This window comes from Chenopodium quinoa, unplaced genomic scaffold, assembly GCF_001683475.1.
Source record: "Chenopodium quinoa cultivar QQ74 unplaced genomic scaffold, ASM168347v1, whole genome shotgun sequence".
NCBI lineage: Eukaryota > Viridiplantae > Streptophyta > Magnoliopsida > Caryophyllales > Amaranthaceae > Chenopodium > Chenopodium quinoa.
In genome coordinates, this window is record NW_018744348.1 from 685,820 (window position 1) to 704,613 (window position 18,794).

The 18,794-nt window shown below is 36.7% G+C and overlaps 2 protein-coding genes across 2 annotated transcripts; both read right to left on the reverse strand.

The window, feature by feature from the left end:
- Window positions 1-4,213: 4,213 nt before the first annotated feature.
- Window positions 4,214-8,875, reverse strand: LOC110696311 (replication protein A 32 kDa subunit A-like). Its single transcript, XM_021873605.1, has 10 exons — window positions 8,138-8,875; window positions 7,922-8,035; window positions 6,736-6,833; window positions 6,380-6,421; window positions 6,224-6,301; window positions 5,444-5,522; window positions 5,242-5,340; window positions 5,076-5,155; window positions 4,736-4,804; window positions 4,214-4,589 (listed from the first exon to the last, which is right to left on the reverse strand). The coding sequence occupies exons 1-10, from the start codon at window positions 8,219-8,221 to the stop codon at window positions 4,508-4,510; spliced, it is 825 nt and encodes a 274-aa protein (XP_021729297.1). The 5' UTR covers window positions 8,222-8,875; the 3' UTR covers window positions 4,214-4,507.
- Window positions 8,876-9,203: 328 nt separating this feature from the next.
- LOC110696310 (elongation factor Tu, mitochondrial-like) lies at window positions 9,204-17,271 on the reverse strand. Its single transcript, XM_021873604.1, has 12 exons — window positions 16,867-17,271; window positions 15,672-15,747; window positions 15,428-15,520; window positions 15,270-15,344; window positions 14,562-14,666; window positions 12,829-12,919; window positions 12,479-12,684; window positions 11,995-12,078; window positions 11,756-11,821; window positions 11,600-11,662; window positions 10,545-10,785; window positions 9,204-9,556 (listed from the first exon to the last, which is right to left on the reverse strand). The coding sequence occupies exons 1-12, from the start codon at window positions 17,055-17,057 to the stop codon at window positions 9,486-9,488; spliced, it is 1,362 nt and encodes a 453-aa protein (XP_021729296.1). The 5' UTR covers window positions 17,058-17,271; the 3' UTR covers window positions 9,204-9,485.
- Between the last annotated feature and the right edge of the window lie 1,523 nt (window positions 17,272-18,794).

An 18,794-nucleotide genomic window follows, 5' to 3' on the forward strand; every position in this document is an offset into this window, starting at 1 on the left:
TACGAACGGACAATGGGCTAGAGTTTTGCAAAGACGAGTTTAATCAGTTCTGTGCAGATGAGGGTATAGGTCGGCATCATACTGTCAGGAAGACACCACAGCAGAACGGTGTAGCAGAACGGGTTAATCAGACACTGCTAGAGAGAGTTCGATGCATGCTCTCTAATGCAGGGCTTGGGAGGAGGTACTGGAGTGAAGCTGTGTTAACAGCTTGTTATGTCATTAATAGGGGTCCTCATTCTGGAATTGATTCCAAAATTCCGTTTGAGATCTGGAGTGGTAAGTTGCCTAATTTTTCGAATTTGAAGATTTTTTGGTTGTGTTGCTTATTATCATGTTATTGAGGGTAAGCTGGATCCACGAGCCAAGAAGGGGTGTTTTGTTGGGTACGGGGATGGTGTGAAGGGGTTTAGAATTTTTTCACCTTCGGAGGGTCGGGTCATTCTTAGTAGGGATGTTACTTTCGATGAAAACACCATGTATTCAATTAAAAATGCAGAGATTTCAGATTTGAGAAGGGAAGGAGACAATTTATTACAGACAGATGGGGTACTTGAGGTACATCAGTCTACCATTGCTGATTTACCTCGGGTACAATATATTGATGATGATGCTGATGTTCCAGTGCCGGGTACTCCTGAACCTGAGATTACTCCTACTCATTCTAACTCTGGGGATGAGGTGGAGCAATCTAATCAGGGGTCATCTAGTCAACCTGACACCATTCTTGAGATGCCTAAACGAGTTATCAAGAAGCCTGTTAGATTGATTGAAGAGATGGAGGGAAGAAATTGCTGTGTTGATGCGATGACAGGTTATGCATTGAGTGTAGCTGATGATGTAGAGTCATTTGAACCTGCCACATATAAACAAGCAATTAGTTGTAGTGAGTCTGCGCAATGGCTTGCCGCAATGGGTGAAGAGATGCAGTCTCTTTACAAGAACAGAGTGTGGGAACTGGTAAAGGTACCGGAAGGGAGGAAGCTTGTGGGTTGTAAATGGATTTACAAGAAGAAAGAAGGGTTGTCGGAAACTGAGCAAATACGTTTTAAGGCTAGGCTAGTTGCTAAGGGGTTCAGTCAGGTAGAAGGGTTGATTTTGTTGAGATATTCTCACCTGTGGTTCGACATACTTCTATCCGTGTGTTATTGTCAATTGTAGCACATTTTGATCTTGAGCTGGAGCAGTTGGATGTTAAAACGGCTTTCCTTCATGGCGATTTGGAGGAGGAGATTCTGATGAAGCAGCCCGAAGGATTCGAAGTTCCTGGAAAGGAACACTATGCCTGCAGATTGCTAAAGTCATTGTATGGACTTAAGCAATCCCCCGACAGTGGTACAAAAGGTTTGATTCTTTTATGGTTTCACAAGGTTTTGACAGGAATTCATATGATTGCTGTGTGTATCATAGTAAGCTGGATAATGGTTCCATGATTTATCTTTTGTTATATGTTGATGACATGTTGGTTGCCACAAAGAATAAATCTGATATTGCTAGATTAAAGGAGATGCTTAACTCGGAGTTTGACATGAAAGACTTGGGTGCAGCTAGGAAGATTTTGGGTATGGAGATCTACAGGGATCGGGCTAGAGGTAAGCTTTTCTTGACTCAGAAAAGCTACATTGAAAAGATTTTGTCTCGTTTTGGGATGGAAAAATCGAAGCCTATAAGTACGCCAACTACTGTTAGTTGTAAGTTGTCTTTGTCTATGTCACCTCAATCAGAGGAGGAGTTGTCTTATATGTCTAGAGTTCCATATGCAAACGCGGTTGGTTGTTTGATGTATGCTATGGTCTGTACTAGGCCGGATATTGCGCATGCTGTTAGTGTTGTAAGCAGGTTTATGGCTCGACCTGGGAGGGAACACTGGCAAGGGGTGAAAAGGATTTTTCGCTACCTGAGAGGGACAACTGATATTGGTCTTGTGTACGGGAATGGTAGGGAATGCTTGGTCACTGGGTACAGTGATTCTGATTATGCAGCTGATGTGGATACCAGGAGGTCTGTGACTGGTTATGTGTTCACTTTGGGTGGTTCTGTGGTTAGTTGGAAGTCTACATTGCAGTCATCAGTTACGTTGTCAACTACTGAAGCTGAGTATATGGCTTTAACTTCTGCAGCTAAGGAGTCTATTTGGCTCAAAGGCCTAGTAGGTGAACTGGGTATTGCACAGGATTTTGCTACAGTGTATTGTGATAGTCTAAGTGCGATTTGCTTAGCTAAAGATCAAGTACACCATGATCGGACGAAGCACATTGATGTCAGGTATCATTTCTTACGTACTGACAAGAGGATTAAGGTGAAGAAGATTGGGACTGCTGACAACCCGGCTGATTTCTTCACTAAGCCTGTTCCGTTTAGCAAGTTTAAACATTGCTTAGACTTGTTAAATATTGATTACTACGTGATGTAGTAGGCCCTGAGGGCGAAGTTGGGGAGCTCCTGGTGTAGGTGTGTTGGCCTTAAGGTGGAGCTTGCCCGGGGCTTGTGATGCAGGTGGAGCATTATGAGTTGTTATACTTGGAGACGAGTATGTGATGGGTCTTGGTTGAAGACTTATCGGGATGTATGGCTTATGCATGAGTCTTGCATCGGGTTTGGCTTGAGATGTTTTTCACTATGTCTTGATGGGGTCGTTTGCTGACTACGAGTTCTCGTCAAGGTGGAGATTGTTGATAAGTATTAGGTGACTCGTACTTCGTAGCTTTGTCCGCCCGATCGGGCGGACATTGCCCGGTCTGACCGGGCGGTGGGGGTTGGATACGTTGAAGCATTCGTATGGAGTTTTCTTCTCGCGCCCGATCGGGCAGACCTTGCCCGGTCTGACCGGGCGGAGAAGGAAAAATGCGGAGACGCGGATTTTACGATTTAAAGTTATCTTTTATGTTATCTTTTTGCCCAAGTATCTTTTATTTTAGGGATTAATATAAAACCTCCCTAATATTAGTATAAGGGTTAAGAGAGAGAGAGTGAGAGCCGTTCTTGAGAAATACAAGAATCATCTTTGTAATCTTTGCAGTTTATAGTGAAATCATTCGATCTCGGTGCCCGTGGACGTAGCTATCACATCGATAGTGAACCACGTAAATTCTTGGTGTTGTTCTTATTGTTTGCATTGAATTTCTTTATTGTTTTCTTGTTTGTTTTCGACCTTTGCTTCCGCTGTCGCACAACAGAGTGGATGTTAGAGATGAGGGGAGGTGGCAAAAAGCGACCCCTTTTTTTACAGTTGGATTGGAAGCTTGACTCTTTGACCACTTAAGCATCTTGAAATTGTCTTTGACACTTCTAGTGTCTTCTTGACCATAATCACCTACTATTTTTTCTTAAAAAGACCAATACATTTTTTTCTTAAAAAGACCAATACATTTAAATGAAAAAAAATTCAAAATGATCAATTGTAAAAAAAAAAAAAAAAAAAAAAAAAACCTTGTTTTGTGATTGTAGTTGGACAAATTATATATTTTACATTTTTACAAGAATTGTTTTCAAAAAATCAACTAGAATGAGTCTTGTTAAAAATAAATAATAAAAAAAAGGAGAAATATTAAACTCATTCTAATAAGGAAATCAACTAAATAAAAATCAATTAAATTAAATGGGAAAACTTATGGGATTATCAAGAAAAAGGTGGGAAATGATCAAGGAATGAGAGTCAAAAGTGGTTAATGATAAGGAAAAAAGGAGAACAAGGCAGAGCAAACATAGGGTAGTTTTTTTTTTTTTTTATAATTTATAACTATAGAAACAAACGGCCAGAAAATTTTATCACTACTCATTATCTATTTTACATGGATTTTAATGCACATTTTAAATTAGCTTACATTTTAAATAAGCTTGTATGGTTTTATTGAGCATTTGCCATGTTTTACTCTTAGCAAAATAAGAATAACATCTTGGTTTATGGTTATGATAAACTTCAAAGCCTGAAAGATATATTTGTTGCAAAGACTTGATGGTCTAGCACTCTAGCTTGCCTCTTAATAGATGAATTTTGTTGATGACTGATCAAACAAGAGTAGCTATTATACAAGCTCAAACAAGAGTAGCTATTATACAAGCTCCAATCTCATTATTGATGGCAGCAACCTGTGCTTCTGGTCATATGCATATACATCCACATATACGGTGCATATATAAAACTGATAAGTAAATTGATTTTATATCAAAAAACTACAATATCACGAGTAATAAATTTTAACGACAATTCATATTCCAACTTATAAGGGTAGTAAAATTTTAATAGATAAAACATCCCTTCGATTTGTGCAGTTATTGATCGAAAGCCAGCATATACATAGATCATACTACGAAACAGGAGCTATGTTACTAGATATGATTCCTTCAAGGCAAAAAAATAAAAAGTAAAAAATGCTACTAGATATGAAACCTGAACTGATCAAGTCAGTACTAATACTAATACTGTAATAACAGAACATGCATAGGATTCAACCTTAATTAGTATATTATAGCCATCCTCTCCCTAGTCCATTGCCAAAATATGGATTTATGCAGCAGTAAGCTTGAAGTGAAATTCATCGATTGTAGAGTATATTAAGCCTTCATCCTCCAAACATGGGATGGATTCCCTAAGAACAGCAGGAAAACAACAGGTCATATGTTAAGTTATGACTAATGAGGCGTGCTTCTCATCTTTTAATTTTATATCTACAAACTACTTTAGGGGGGTAAGGGGATTGTGTAAGAGAAATAACGATAGAGAGGGAGGGTTTACATGAGCTTCTCCACTGGAATCTTCAAATGCCGAGCAATCTCATCCCTGTGTACACCCTTTTCTTGAGCCCTGAAAGAATGCAAACTTTCAGTGAAACAGCATATAAAGCACCACTGTGATCAGGCATGCAGCAGTATCAAAGGGACTTTGATTTGCACATAAAACTAGGAATGCGAATTATTCAACTTGCAAAGAAACATACCCACATCATGGAAAAAGAGGATAAAAATTAGCACAATTTTAGCAGCAACAGAAAAATGGTACAAACATCTATCTAGACAACAAAACTTGCAGTCCAAAACATGAAAATATAAGGGATTTAAAGTGATTCACAACTTACAGGCTTGAAGATTGCAATAAATAATCAAGTATCCTCTGATCAATGTCTTTTAAGCCATCAACACTCATTTGCATTGAGAACTGTAGTAGAAAAAGAATAATCAGAAAAAGTGCAAGATAAATTAGAGCTAGCAAGCTGATAACAACCATTGGTGTCTCGAGCTTACTTGATTAGGTGGAGATGAGTGAATTCCATTGGATTCCACTTTGACTGGAGTGCTATGCGATGATTCCATTGTCTGACCTTGAGTGAGAGAGTCACCTTTCTGCTTAAGTACAAGTACATTCAAAGTGAGATCAAATTCGCACTGCAAATACAATATTCCTGAACTTGTGGAAGACCTGTGGTGGGAGATAAAAATAATCTACCTGTGACTTTTGGTTGACAATATGTTGGTGAATGCACTCTACATGATGGAGGGTAACCTCGTTAAAATTAACAATAGGCCTGCAAGCACCAAATTCCAAGCAATTATTAGTCATCAGATTGCCATACAATTACAAACTATGATGAACGTCTGGCTAACATCAATGAATTACAAGTAACAAGACAATTCAGAATGATAGGATTTGCCTAGTTTTCTGAAGGCTACATTTTTTAGAGGTTCTTGCACCCCCTCTTATAAACTTATGAAATTACATGAGCCCTTAGAGAAACATCTAAGCTGCTATTGCTAAAACAAAAATGTTATATCATGGCTCCCTCCAGTTCTTCTAAGTGAAATTAATCAAATTCCACAAAGACCACAACAACAAATGAAATCTTGAAAACCAGCAACATTTACCGGAAACAAATTTCGTGCCTACATATCCTATTTCGGTGTAACTATTAGACCATGAACTTGTTTCAATACATTGGCAAAAAGTAAAACACTCATTAAGCCATAAATTATTAAGCAACAACATACAAGCATTTTCAAAGATGTGAAATGCGATAAGCAGCAATATGATAAAAGTCAATAAACACTTGAACAGCGGAAAGTGATTTCTGCAATTTTTAATGCTACAAACTTATATATTAAGCCATTATAATTGTTTAAATAAACTTTTGCTGTCCTTAATTAATTAAAAGAAGGTGAGAATGTGAGATTGCCATGTAGTAACATCAAAAAAATTGAAGGAAAATGGAAAAAGGATTTTAAGACATACCGCATATTAAACACAGCTATTTCATTGTAGCCTCTGGTGTTCCTTAAGTGACCAACTAGCCGAACGTACATGCCCTCTCTGTTAAAAACAAAACCATCTCGCCATCAGGCATTGAGGCAAACAAGAAAACACAACAAATTCAAGTCAAGAACTTACTCTATAACCTCCATCTGCTTCCTATCAAATGGTTCATTCAGCCTGGACAGATATTGAGCAAGATCGTAAAACATTAACAAGTCGAGCAAGAAAGAAAAACAGGACCTTAACACCATGAATTAACCAAAGTAAAGAAAGCAAAGACAATCTGAAATTGCCAAGTCACCATCCAATTCAAACACAACTCTCATTGAAAGAACAGATGCAAGTTGCATCATGCAACAGATTACTCAAAGTGTTGAGCTCAAATCTAAAAAATGAAAATAACTGTTTCATCTTCATGTTAATACAAATGATTATTAACACAAAAATGTTGTATCATTAAAAAATATAACCAATGAAATGGAAAATGTTACCATCTTTTACATCCAATACGTCCAGTTCCATCATCAAGGGTGAACGAAACATCAGTCACTTTCTCTGTTTTGTCAAGTACCATTCCCACCAATTTGACCTGAACCCATCAAACAATATGACCAAAATAAACTCAGTTGTTGTAAGCATTAAACAAAAGAACAGATAAATAAATTTAACAATTTAGATAATATGAATCACCTTACTCAAAAGGTGACTTTAAATCCTTAAACAATCCTAACATCAAACTTGTCACTTTTACAACTTACTACTACCTCTGTTTATTAATTCAATAAATCCTTCATTTTGACTTTTCAAGATTGCCTACTCAAACTTTGAACAATAACATCTTTAGCTCTCAAGAGGTAAAATTATAAAAAGTTGATATAAGAAAACTATACATTGAGAAGATTCTAAGATCCTAAACGTTTATGTAATTTCTTGTATGTAAATCACCACCATTGGTCATATTGAAGTATATATGAATAGCCTAACAATATTTTTGTACAAGCCAAGAATCGCCCACAACACTTGCTGCCTTGCAGCACCAATTATTAGAGCTATTAGTTACAAGGTTCTTCTCAGTATATATACTCAAGAGCACCTAGAATTCAATTTGACACTAAAAGGCTAAGACCAAAAAGAAAACCAAAATTACTTTCTTTAAAATTTCAAAACACATACAAAACATAAAGCAAAAACATCAATAAATCACTACTACTTCCGTCAATAGAATTTTTTATATCCTACAAAAAATATCTCTTTGTTGCAAATAATAACAAACTAAGGTACTCTATAATCCCTAGTATTTATAAATAGACTTTAAAAAACAAATGTTCGATAAAAATCATAACATCAATCACAAATCATTAATTGCTGCAATTTTTTAATTTATTGTTGATTTAATTGTTGGAAATTTTGACGCCATTCACGTAACATTATTTTACCAAAAACAATATTTCCAATATTCAATCAAAAATAAATAACATCAATATATATACCACAAATCATACAAGCATTTTTCTAATCTTAAATTCTTCAACATATTGCATCACAAAGAAAACACAGCAATTAGCAATTCAATTCAAATCAAATCAAATCCAATAAAAACCCTAGATCAAACCTAAAAAAAAAAATCATTCCAAAAAAAATTCAGCTTTCAAAAAAAAGAATTAGAAGAAATGTTACGTTGGTGACATCGACGCCGTCGAGGTTGAAACTGGATTTATCGTCGGCGTTGGAGTGAGAAGCTTGGCTAATTTGCTTCACAGTTACTGGAATTGTTCCTTGCGGATCTCTACTCTTCTCAACCAAAATCAAAATTAAAATCAATATTAAAATAATCGATAATTAAATGAAAATAATTGCAATAATAATCGAGAAAAAAGGGGGATTAGGTTATACTTTAGCAGGAGAAGGAGTGGAATCAGATTGAGTGAATTGAGAAGATGAGAAGCCATTGTCGTACTGGCTTTGAGAGAACATCATCTTGCTTTTTTAGAGAGAGAAAATTATTGTTGAGAGAGAAAGAGTGAGTTTGGGAGTTTGAATTGAAATGGGGGAAAATGGTGGAAGAGAGGGTTTTATGTGGTAGAGGTAAGTGAATGGTTTTAGCGCCATTTTTTGTAGGTTTTCCCGCCTTTTTATGGTTTTATTTTTTCTTTTTGATGATGAAGAATTTGAAAATCTTCCTTTTTCATTTTTATTTTTGTAGGGGTTAGATTGATGCTCCTTTCCTTTTATCCTCTTTTTATTGCTCCGAGAAAGGTAGAGGTTTTTTATTTTTGGTTTAAAAGGGTAAAGTGATTGTGATTAATGACGAGATTAATTGAAGTGGTTGTGAGAGTAAAATAGTGGTCCCTAAAGTAATAGATTGAAAAAAAAAATAAGACAAACATTGGGGAGATGGAAGGTTTTTTTTTAAAATTTTTTGAATAGTAAAATAATACGAGTATTATTAAGGAGATGGAAAAGATATTATTAAGAGTTTCTTTTTTAAATTTAAAGATTGACAAAATAACAAATGTAAAATATATGGAATGATAGGAGGTTAAGTTTGACCCATTACATAGCAAGTTTCGGGCAATTGTGTTCAGTTTTCAGATTATTCTTTGGTTGGGTAAATATTTTTGTCATGTTTGACTTAGTGTGCACAAAATTGAATGCGGCAAGACCTGAGGACGAATGATCAAGGCATTTTGAAATGTGTCCAAGAGGAGTTCTAGGTAAGGTGATAGAATCGCACACCTGAGAAAAGCATTCTGCATCCCGAAATTCCCAATACTTATCTACGAAACCTGCAGAGCGATTTACAACTCCGTCAATGCTGCAGCCAGTAGTTGGTAAAACCAAGTTGTAACAGTCTGATTTCTAGGAGGTTTGAGGATTATAGGAGCATTGTGCTCCAGGTGGAAAACATCCGGCCTTGGGGTGCACTATCATCAGTAGGACTAGGTCCATTACATATGCATAAACGGTGACCAAGGTTGTGGCCAATGGTAACAATTATGCAACTCCAAGAAAATTATTTACTCAACCATCAAAACCGGTTGAATTATGAGCGTTTCTGAACTACAAAGTGAGCATTTGCTTGATAAAGAAATCAATTCTATCTGATTTTAAATGAGTCCTACTACTTTTCATGTCAAATTCAAAAGTACACGGATCCAGACTCGTCTTCAAAAACTAGGCATCCTTGGTATAAAATCCAAGTATCCAACTTCAACGTTCTCTATGTCCAACCTCAGCACTTCTAGCTGATAACTTTCGAAACCACACCAGCACCAACTGTTCGTCCTCCCTCCCTCAAAGCAAATCTTTGCCCTGTTTGAAGACAGTGAGTTAGTGCTACTACATCAGTGGATTATCATTTTATTCAACATAACAAGAACCTGACAAAGTTGAAGTGCTAAACAGAGCAGAACCAACTATCACTAATGGTTTTTTGGAATAAAAACTCGTCAAAGGCACTAGTAAGCAGGTATCATTGAATCAATCTGTCACCGGATTCTGTTAGATTCATCTTATACTCCTGAGATCTCCAGAGGAAACCACCAATCTTTCATTAAATTAAATCACTAAAACCAAAAAGCATGACTTGTAAAGTATACATTCTCTCTTTAATCACTCAGCACTCGTAAAGGTCTCTTTGGGCAACGTTCCCCAAGTGAAAATTGTCAGCAAACAGCTCAATCAAAGATCAAAATTTATATTCTCTTCTTACTACAATGGCCAGAATCTCAGAACAAAGGGCAAGTTCACGAAGAATTCAATTACAGATCTACAATATTAAATTATTAAGTGTTGCAAAAAAGAGCATACATCTTTGACTCCTATCAAGCCATACTTACTACTTCCAAGAGAAAATTCGATAATAGTCACTCTCCCAATCTCTGGTAAAAACTCTTCCTCTCATTGGGAAAAGGGAGGGGGGCATAGAAAGTTAAAAAAAATGAGGCTGCAATTTTCATAAATCAATTTTTGTCACAAACTACGGTTTTTGTGCATCAATTTAACTAACTTATCATTATTCTCAGAGTTTTAACTTACAGATTTTTATTTTTTTGAACAAAAGTACAGCTCATCCAACTAAAGTCCACTTTTATTGCTTACTTATTCTACCACATACAGTCAGAATGGCTATTAGCTAGCCAGGCTAGGATCTAGGAGCCGGGCAATGTAGGCTGAAACTAATGAGATGAAAAGACCAGCCTTTTAAAATATTAACCACAGACACTAGCATTGAAGTTACAGTCTTAAACCAAACCACACAGCATCATAACTTATGCAATGGTACAAAAGAGCTCCATACCTGGTTCAAGAGGAACAGGTGATATCAATTCAAAAGTAGCAGTCACATTGTCACCAGGCAAAACCATCTTTACTTCTTCTGGCAACTCAATTTTTCCAGTAACATCTGCTGTTCTCAAATAGAACTGAGGCCTATAGTTGGAGACGAAGGCTGTGTGACGACCACCCTCATCCTTGGTGAGAACATATATTTCTGCTTCAAACCTTTTGAATGTTTTGCAACTTCCTGGTTTAGCAATTACCTAACGTAATCAAGAGATATAGTACATCAATAGCAGCTTAATGATTTAGTTTCAAGCACAAACTGAAGTTGATCATTAAAAATGCAGGTAAATACAACTTTATCTTACATTTGAAGAAATAAAACGAAGAGCAAAATAATTCATGAGAAGCCATAGGAAGTCCAAGCATTTGCTAGTCTTACAGGTCCTTCATATGCCTTCTATTATTTCTTTCCTTATCCATATAGATGATAACATAACCGGTTGGTTGAACCAATTATAAAGTATCAAATGCCTTCCATAATTTCTTTTCTTTTTCATCCAGTACTTGAATTGGTTTCTTTCCTAATCCACCCTATACTTGAAGTTTTTCCATTTAAGACATTAGGAACTCAACTATTATCTTTAGTGTAATTCTACTTGAGTGATTAAGGTATGGTTATAGAATTATAGTTGCCTTGCTTTTCATTAATACCTTGTAAATGGCTAAGCATCTATGTCCCAATGAGTATGACCTTATCCTTGACTTATGGAAAGCTCTGTATTCTCTAATATTACCATACAGGCATACATCTTCAATTATGAGTTCATAAACCATAAAGATTACATCAAAATTATTTGTATAACAGAAAAATATGAAATAAGCCAGAAAACAGTGTTAAAATCAACTGAAATAGAGCACACAATGTTCTTCTGACTTTTTTTTTCCATGTGTGTATCATGTGTGGGAAGAAATAAAGGGGGAGGGGGGGGGGAGGAATACCTAAAAACCAAAAATATCGATTGCAAGTGAGATGAGAATGTGAGGTTAACACAATAGACTAGATCAGTGTACCTGTCCTCGCTGTACATCTTCCCTCTTCAGTCCACGCAAAAGAAGACCCACATTGTCTCCAGCCTAGGATACATTATACACGCAGAATTTTTAGTCACATACCATACAAAATATAACATATATGCAAATTGCAAGAATCAACTTCAATCATTTTACCTGACCGTGATCCAAAATTTTCTTAAACATTTCCACACCAGTCACTGTAGTTTTCACTGGACCACCCTGCAGTGTAAACAGTAGGATCAAAATGAACACTAGTTACAGTTTTAAGGAAAGAAAACATCTTCATCAACATTTCACCAGTAAAATTTGTAAAGCATACATAAGTTTTAGGTTTCAAATAGCTCATCATATTACAAAAAATTAAAAATCATAGCAGCAAGTTTCAACTGTACCGGCATTAGCCCCAAAATCTCTACATCCTCTCCGACTTTGATCATGCCCTGTTCAACACGACCAGTCACCACTGTTCCACGTCCCTGTATCAGGAGATAATAAAAATCAGCGTTGCCAATGTAGGCCCTCTCACCACTACTTTATCTATGATGAATTGTCACTTAATATCTATAGAATGTGTCAAAAACAAACCTCAGCTACGAGAAGGTTAGCATAGTAAATTATACTAGTTGCTCTACCAATATTATTTATAGCATTCAGTATTACATTATTACTATCTACCTTAATCATCACAAAATAGTAAGCAGTTAAGCACACCCTTACTGTTTAATGTTCACAACTCTTCGTGTTTAAAATATCAATTTCAAGCAATATCAAGTACAGACTCATATACCATCAATGCCTAACAATATAACAAATAAGCAAGCAGAAAATGTCAATAACTCTTATTCTATAGAAAAAACCGACATAAGTCTTGTGTACCTGAATCGAGAAAACATCCTCAACTGGCATCAAGAAAGGTTTGTCAAGAACACGGACAGGGTCGGGAATGTATTCATCGACAGCATCCATTAGCTTCAGGATGGCTTGCCTCCCAATTTCATCATTTGTGCCTTGCAAGGCAGACAAGGCTGAACCCCTAACAATAGGGATATCATCCCCAGGGAATTTGTAGAAGCTGAGAAGTTCTAAATGCCCCCAAAGTATTGCATCAACAGACAAAAAGGTCATATTAAAGCAAATTGCTAGTACATAAATCATCCCTCTACAAAATCCACTACTTATTTTTTTGGCAACAATCCTATAATAACAGTCAATAATTTTAAACTTACCACGGAGTTCCATTTCTACCAACTCAATTAGCTCTGGGTCATCCACAGCATCCACTTTGTTCAAAAAACAAACCAATGATGGCACACCAACCTACAAGGAAAGTGAGAAACAAATTAAAACATTTAGATAGTTGAATATGACAGGATCTTACTCCCACCATCCCATGAGTTAAATGTATCTTATTCGTATGTCCCATAGTAAATAATTTTTCTTTCAAGTAACTTCTCTACTTTTGTTTCTAAAATTTGGCCCCACATCCACCCAATTTTTGCTCCATGATTTTTCACTCGCCATAAGCTCAGTGCAAAATTCAACATAATGCTTGTTCACTAGACAGAAAGAGTAATATACTACCATAAAGAGTTGTGATTCAACCAAAACTTGTATATCTCACAAGACTCGGAGAGCATGTGCTCTCCTAACCTTTTGTATTCTTCAAATGATGTCATTCTCTACAAAGACCAGAAATCCAGCATCTTTAGAGTCATTACTAGAATTCTAACCCAAAATTATGTATTTTTGCTTCAGCGATTTGAATCTTACAAACAACTGTATCCCACTCATGCTACAAAACCCATTATCAATTAGGAAAAATTGACATTTGCTACCGCTGAAAGCACCTTGTATCACATTTGCTACCCGTTTAAAAAAAAATATTTTATTTTGCTACCACCTAAAATCACACAATTAAAATTTCACTACCACTTAACGGAATCCGTTAAGATTCCGTTAAGTTTATTCAAAAAAAAAATAAAAAAAAGTAACCCAACCACCCCCTCCCCGCCGGCGGCCAAAGCTTCAGCCAGCGCCTGCGCGAACCCACCCCCTCCCTTTCTCCCACCCCTACGCAGCCAATGAGCCTTCCCTTTCCCGTTCTCGCTGCCCCGACCCCCACCCCGAACCCAAAACTACACTTTTCCCCTTCCTCCCACCGGAATCCACCCCCCTCCCCCGCCCCGTTCTCTCCACCGAAATCCCCTCCCCTTCCCTTACCCTTTTCGGTCATCCCTAACCCTAAATTACCACTCCAAAACCATCTCAAGCGAAACCCTAAAATTCGTTTAGGGTGGTTTGGGGCTGGTGGTTTAGGATTAGGGATGGCCGAAAGGGTAAGGGAAGGGGAGGGGGGTCGATTTCGGTGGGGGGATTTCTGTTGGGGAAAGGGAAAGGGGGTGTTTTCCGTTTCGGTGTGGGGATCGGGGCAGCAAGAACGGGAAAAGGGAGGGGGGGTTGGTTGCGTAGGTGGGGAAAGGGAGGGGTGGGGGTCGCGCCGGATGGGGGGAGGGGGTGGGGTTGCGCCGGTGCCGGCAGGGGGGAGGGGTGGCAGTTGAGGGGACGGGTGGCAGTGAAGTGGAGGGGTGGCTGCAAGGTGGTTGAACGGTGGCTAACGGAAACAGTAACGGCCTTAGTCTTTGGTAGTGAAATATATATTTTAGGGATTTGTATGGTAGCAAAATAAAATATTTTTTTAAACGGGTAGCAAATATGATACAGGGTGCTTTCGGTGGTAGTAAATGTCAATTTTTCCTATCAATTAGCCTTTTTCCTTTCATCGCTTTTCTTGCTCTAAAAATGGGATATTGGAACAGCTATACTTCCAATGTGCAAAATATATAAACAAGGAAGTACATGGGATGCACTGTCTGATGTAAAATAGAAAATGGACAAGAAAGAGGGATGCAGCCCAGTACATAATGCACCAATGCAGATATTCTAACAGTTATTGAAGCACCTGACGGGCAAGTAGAATATGCTCCTTGGTCTGTGGCATGGGCCCGTCAGGAGCAGACACAACAAGAATACCACCATCCATCTGAGCAGCTCCAGTAATCATGTTCTGTTAAATCCAAAACAAATAAAATTTAGCACGTAAGTAGCAAGAACTGTACAGACCTTTAATATAACTCCTGAACATTACAAATGGTGGCTGATAAATAAAAATATCCTATGGACTAAAATGTAAAACTCTAAAAGAGATTACTAAAGGAGAAATTTCATTGCTATCTACCAATAGATATTTCACTGTCTGACACAAAGGACAAATAGAAGCCCACAAGCAAGAGGAAAACATTCATGAAAGAAAGCCATGATATAATAGCTTTCAGTAGGGTTTCTCGGTAACAAGAAATTCACAATAATACAAAAATACAAGAACAAATAATAGAAGCAAAGAAGCTAGCAAGAGTTCAAAGACAAAACTGTTTCAGGTGAACATAATAAATGATATATGAAACTTCCAGAAAAAGCCTATAAAAATGTTTCTAGTTTTCTACTCCTACCTATGGCACAGAAGATGCCAAGGCAAGATTGAATTCTATAAATAGATGTTCCCAAACAAAAGATGCCAAAGTAAAGAATCAAGTGTTCCCAAACAAAACTTTTATCCCCACCCCACCAACCCGCCCTGCTACAACCAAAAAAAAAAAAAAAAACTGCTTACCTTGACATAATCAGCGTGTCCAGGACAATCAACATGTGCATAGTGTCGCTTTTTAGTCTCATACTCTACATGTGCCTGCAAAATCAATTAATTTGATCTTGGATCATAAATTTTCAGTCAAGTACAGAGGCACTAAGACAAGCATGCAGTCTGCTAACCGTTGCAATGGTAATTCCTCTCTTCTTCTCTTCAGGAGCTTTGTCAATTTCATCAAAGGCAACAGCCTTGGCATTCCCTTCTTCTGCCAAAACCTATCCAAATAAAGATCACAATTTCAGTCATACATCCTATTTGACCTAGTTATGATAGAGGGAAAAATATGAGGCATCTACCAGCAAAGCCAAGGGAGGAATAAAAGAAGCAAGTCAAAGGAATGAATATACAAATAATAGCTCAATACACCTTTGTGATTGCTGCAGTCAATGTTGTCTTCCCGTGATCAACATGTCCAATAGTTCCTACGTTGACATGAGGCTTTCTGTATCATCAAAGAAAGAAAAAACAATTAAGAATCTACAAATAATAAGGAAAGGTAAACTACTTCAACTGATTATCTTGTTATGAACCTTTCCTTAATATCTTACGATTCCTTATGATGATTCATGTTAGCCGACCCCAAATCATTTTGGGAAAAGGCTTTGTTGTTGTTGTTGTAAAATAAAATCAGGAAGTCCTTCATGAATTTCTACATCTCAGAACTAAGTAATCTTTATTCAGGAACTTGAAAGCTTGTGGAATTGAGAGCTAATTGGTCAAGACAACTTAATTTGTGCCTCTATATTGTGCATAGTGCAGGTTCGGTTCGGTTCAGTAATTATAACACATGTGACACATGAACCTAATTGCTCTCATATTACTGTAGACATAATTAAGACATGTATCATCTTATCATTACAACAGCTAACAATGTATGTGGCTATAATAACTAGTGGAAAAGATTAAATGGTTAATGATTCGATTACTACTCATCCATTTAAACACTATTTTTTTATCATATTCCTTCAAATCATATCTTGAGCTACTTAACACAGTCTTTATCTTTCAGATGAGCAATACGTCGACTTCAAGAATTTCGTTGACTTAAAGAATTTACTTGTTGAGAACAAATCTATAAGGGGTGATTAGTATAACCTGGGTAACATTTTACGAGGATAGCAGAATTTCAGTAAAGATAGTCATAAATTGACTTTAACCATGAAATGCATACTAAAGCAAGCAAAAAACACTAAATGTCTGAAATGACTTAATTGAAAAATCCAATTGAAATTCTACAAAATGTGTTCCCAAGAGATCAAATCATTTCAACAAAATAATAAATGCATTTCTTACAATTAACCAAAAATTGCTAAAATGCAGTTGATTTCCCAATTTGTGTATTAAAATCAACATAGCATTTTTTTCAAAATGAACTATTCAGGCTTGATCTCAAAATGACGAGCTCAAATGATGCACACAAATCATCAAAACACAATCAACTTCAAATTCGAAGAATTCATCTACCAAATGTCAGATCATTTCCTACTAACTCAACACAAAAACACACTCATTTTCGAACAAATAACAGAAAAATCAAATTCAAAAGTAAGAGAAGTCATACGATCGTGTAAAGGTAGCCATAGATCGCAACCAAGAGGAGAGAGAAGAAGACTCATTTCTGGAAGCTTGTTCAACAATGGCGGAAGTAGGAGAGAGAAGAGCTCGACAAGCGTTGGAGTAGAAATGGATTTGGTGAGAAGAAGAAGGAAGAAGTCGTTTGGAATTAGGGTTTCGCAGAGCAATTGATGCCATTTTAGGCGATTTGAGGAAGAAGATTGGGGAAAATGAGGACAGAAAAGGGTTTTAGCCGCACCAGAAAACGGAATCTGAGGGTTTTAGGATTTTGTGTTTTTAGGGGTTTTTCTTTACTTTCGAATGTGGAGGAAGAAGAGTGGTGTGTGGTTTTTGGGCCTTTTTTTGGGCTGCATTAATTATATGGAATGGGCTACTAAGTTTGTCTCTTTATTGGATTGGAGCCCAACCTGGTAAAAATATGATCGGGTCAAAGTCGGGTTTATTTTGTCTTGTCACTTAATTAAATTCTCACGATATGAAAAAAAAAGGGAACAAATTTACATTTGGACCGGATCAAGAAAACTATAAATTTACATTTCTCAACCCTGAGGTTTATTGGTTATCTCTAGCCTCGTCTGGACCATTTTTCAGTCAAAATTAGTTTTTAAACGATAAACAAATAGATGAAAACAACTTAAATCAATTCAGTTACTATCATACCCCTTACTTAAAACCACACCATCACTTAGCCCACCATCTAGCTATCTAAGCCATCAAAATGACCATTGCCCAATCGGCCCTCACCACCCAATTTACCCACCATGTAGAAATTTTTCCCTTTTTTTTATCAATGTCGAAATTATTATACCAATGCATGCATCACATGCATAAAAGACTGATATACATAACAGAAAGATAAATATATATTGTTTATATTCTTTCAATATTACTACATACAGAGAGTGCACTAGGTTCAAGAAAGTGGGGAAAGGAACAAAGAAAGATAAAATTACAAAACTTGTCTATGTGACTATAAACATTAACTAAGGGCCTGTTAACATTTACTGAGCTGAGCTAAACTGAACTGATTGGAGCTTAAGTGAACTGAATAGAGATGAAATGAATATTTTATGAGAGAAGGAATTAGGATCTGAACTGAACTAAAATGAAATTAAGCTGAAGTGAACAGACCCTAAAGCAACACTAATTTCAAATTTAGGGGATATTAGATATTTGCATTGTGAACAAAATATTTATTTACTTAAAGTGGGTATGTTACAAAATTTGTGAAGATTTCTATGGAAATTATCGTTGTAGTGTAAAAGGAATGAGAGAAGTATATATAAATAAATAAATAACGTTTGATTAAGAGAATAAATTTGGTAAAAAAAAAAAGGAGTCTCTTAAAACGATATATATATATATATATATAAAGGTTTAAATATGTGTGATGAATTTCTAGCATGTTCAAATGATATGTGATAACTTTAATTAATATAGGGTTGAACTAACATGCATCAAAATTAGGCTTAAAAGCCAAAAAATTGATCTGAAATGCGAGTAGCTGAACTGAAATATTAGAGTTAGGAAAGCCTTCTTTAAATTAGTAAGAACCTAAACTAGAAGTATGGGTAATTGACTTGAATATTAATGATTGAGTCAGTTGAATATCACATGTGTTTCGGATGAAAACAATCGAATCTCGGAAGATCCTTTTATCTTGAGGGAACTTGGTCTCGGTCCGAACGACGCAGGAGCCGAGGGTTTCCTGCACAACAAATACACGTAAACTAGCCTCGGGGGGGACGCCGAGGAAGGCCCCTCCGATGCTTAAGTCAGTATATTAGAGAGAGAAAGCTGTGCAAGAGTTTAGTTGCTTGAGGCTTTATTGTCTTTGTCTTACCAAGAATTGACCAAATTGTTGGCTTTTATACCTTGGCTAATGAAGGAGGCGGATTGGGCCCGGAAATCAGT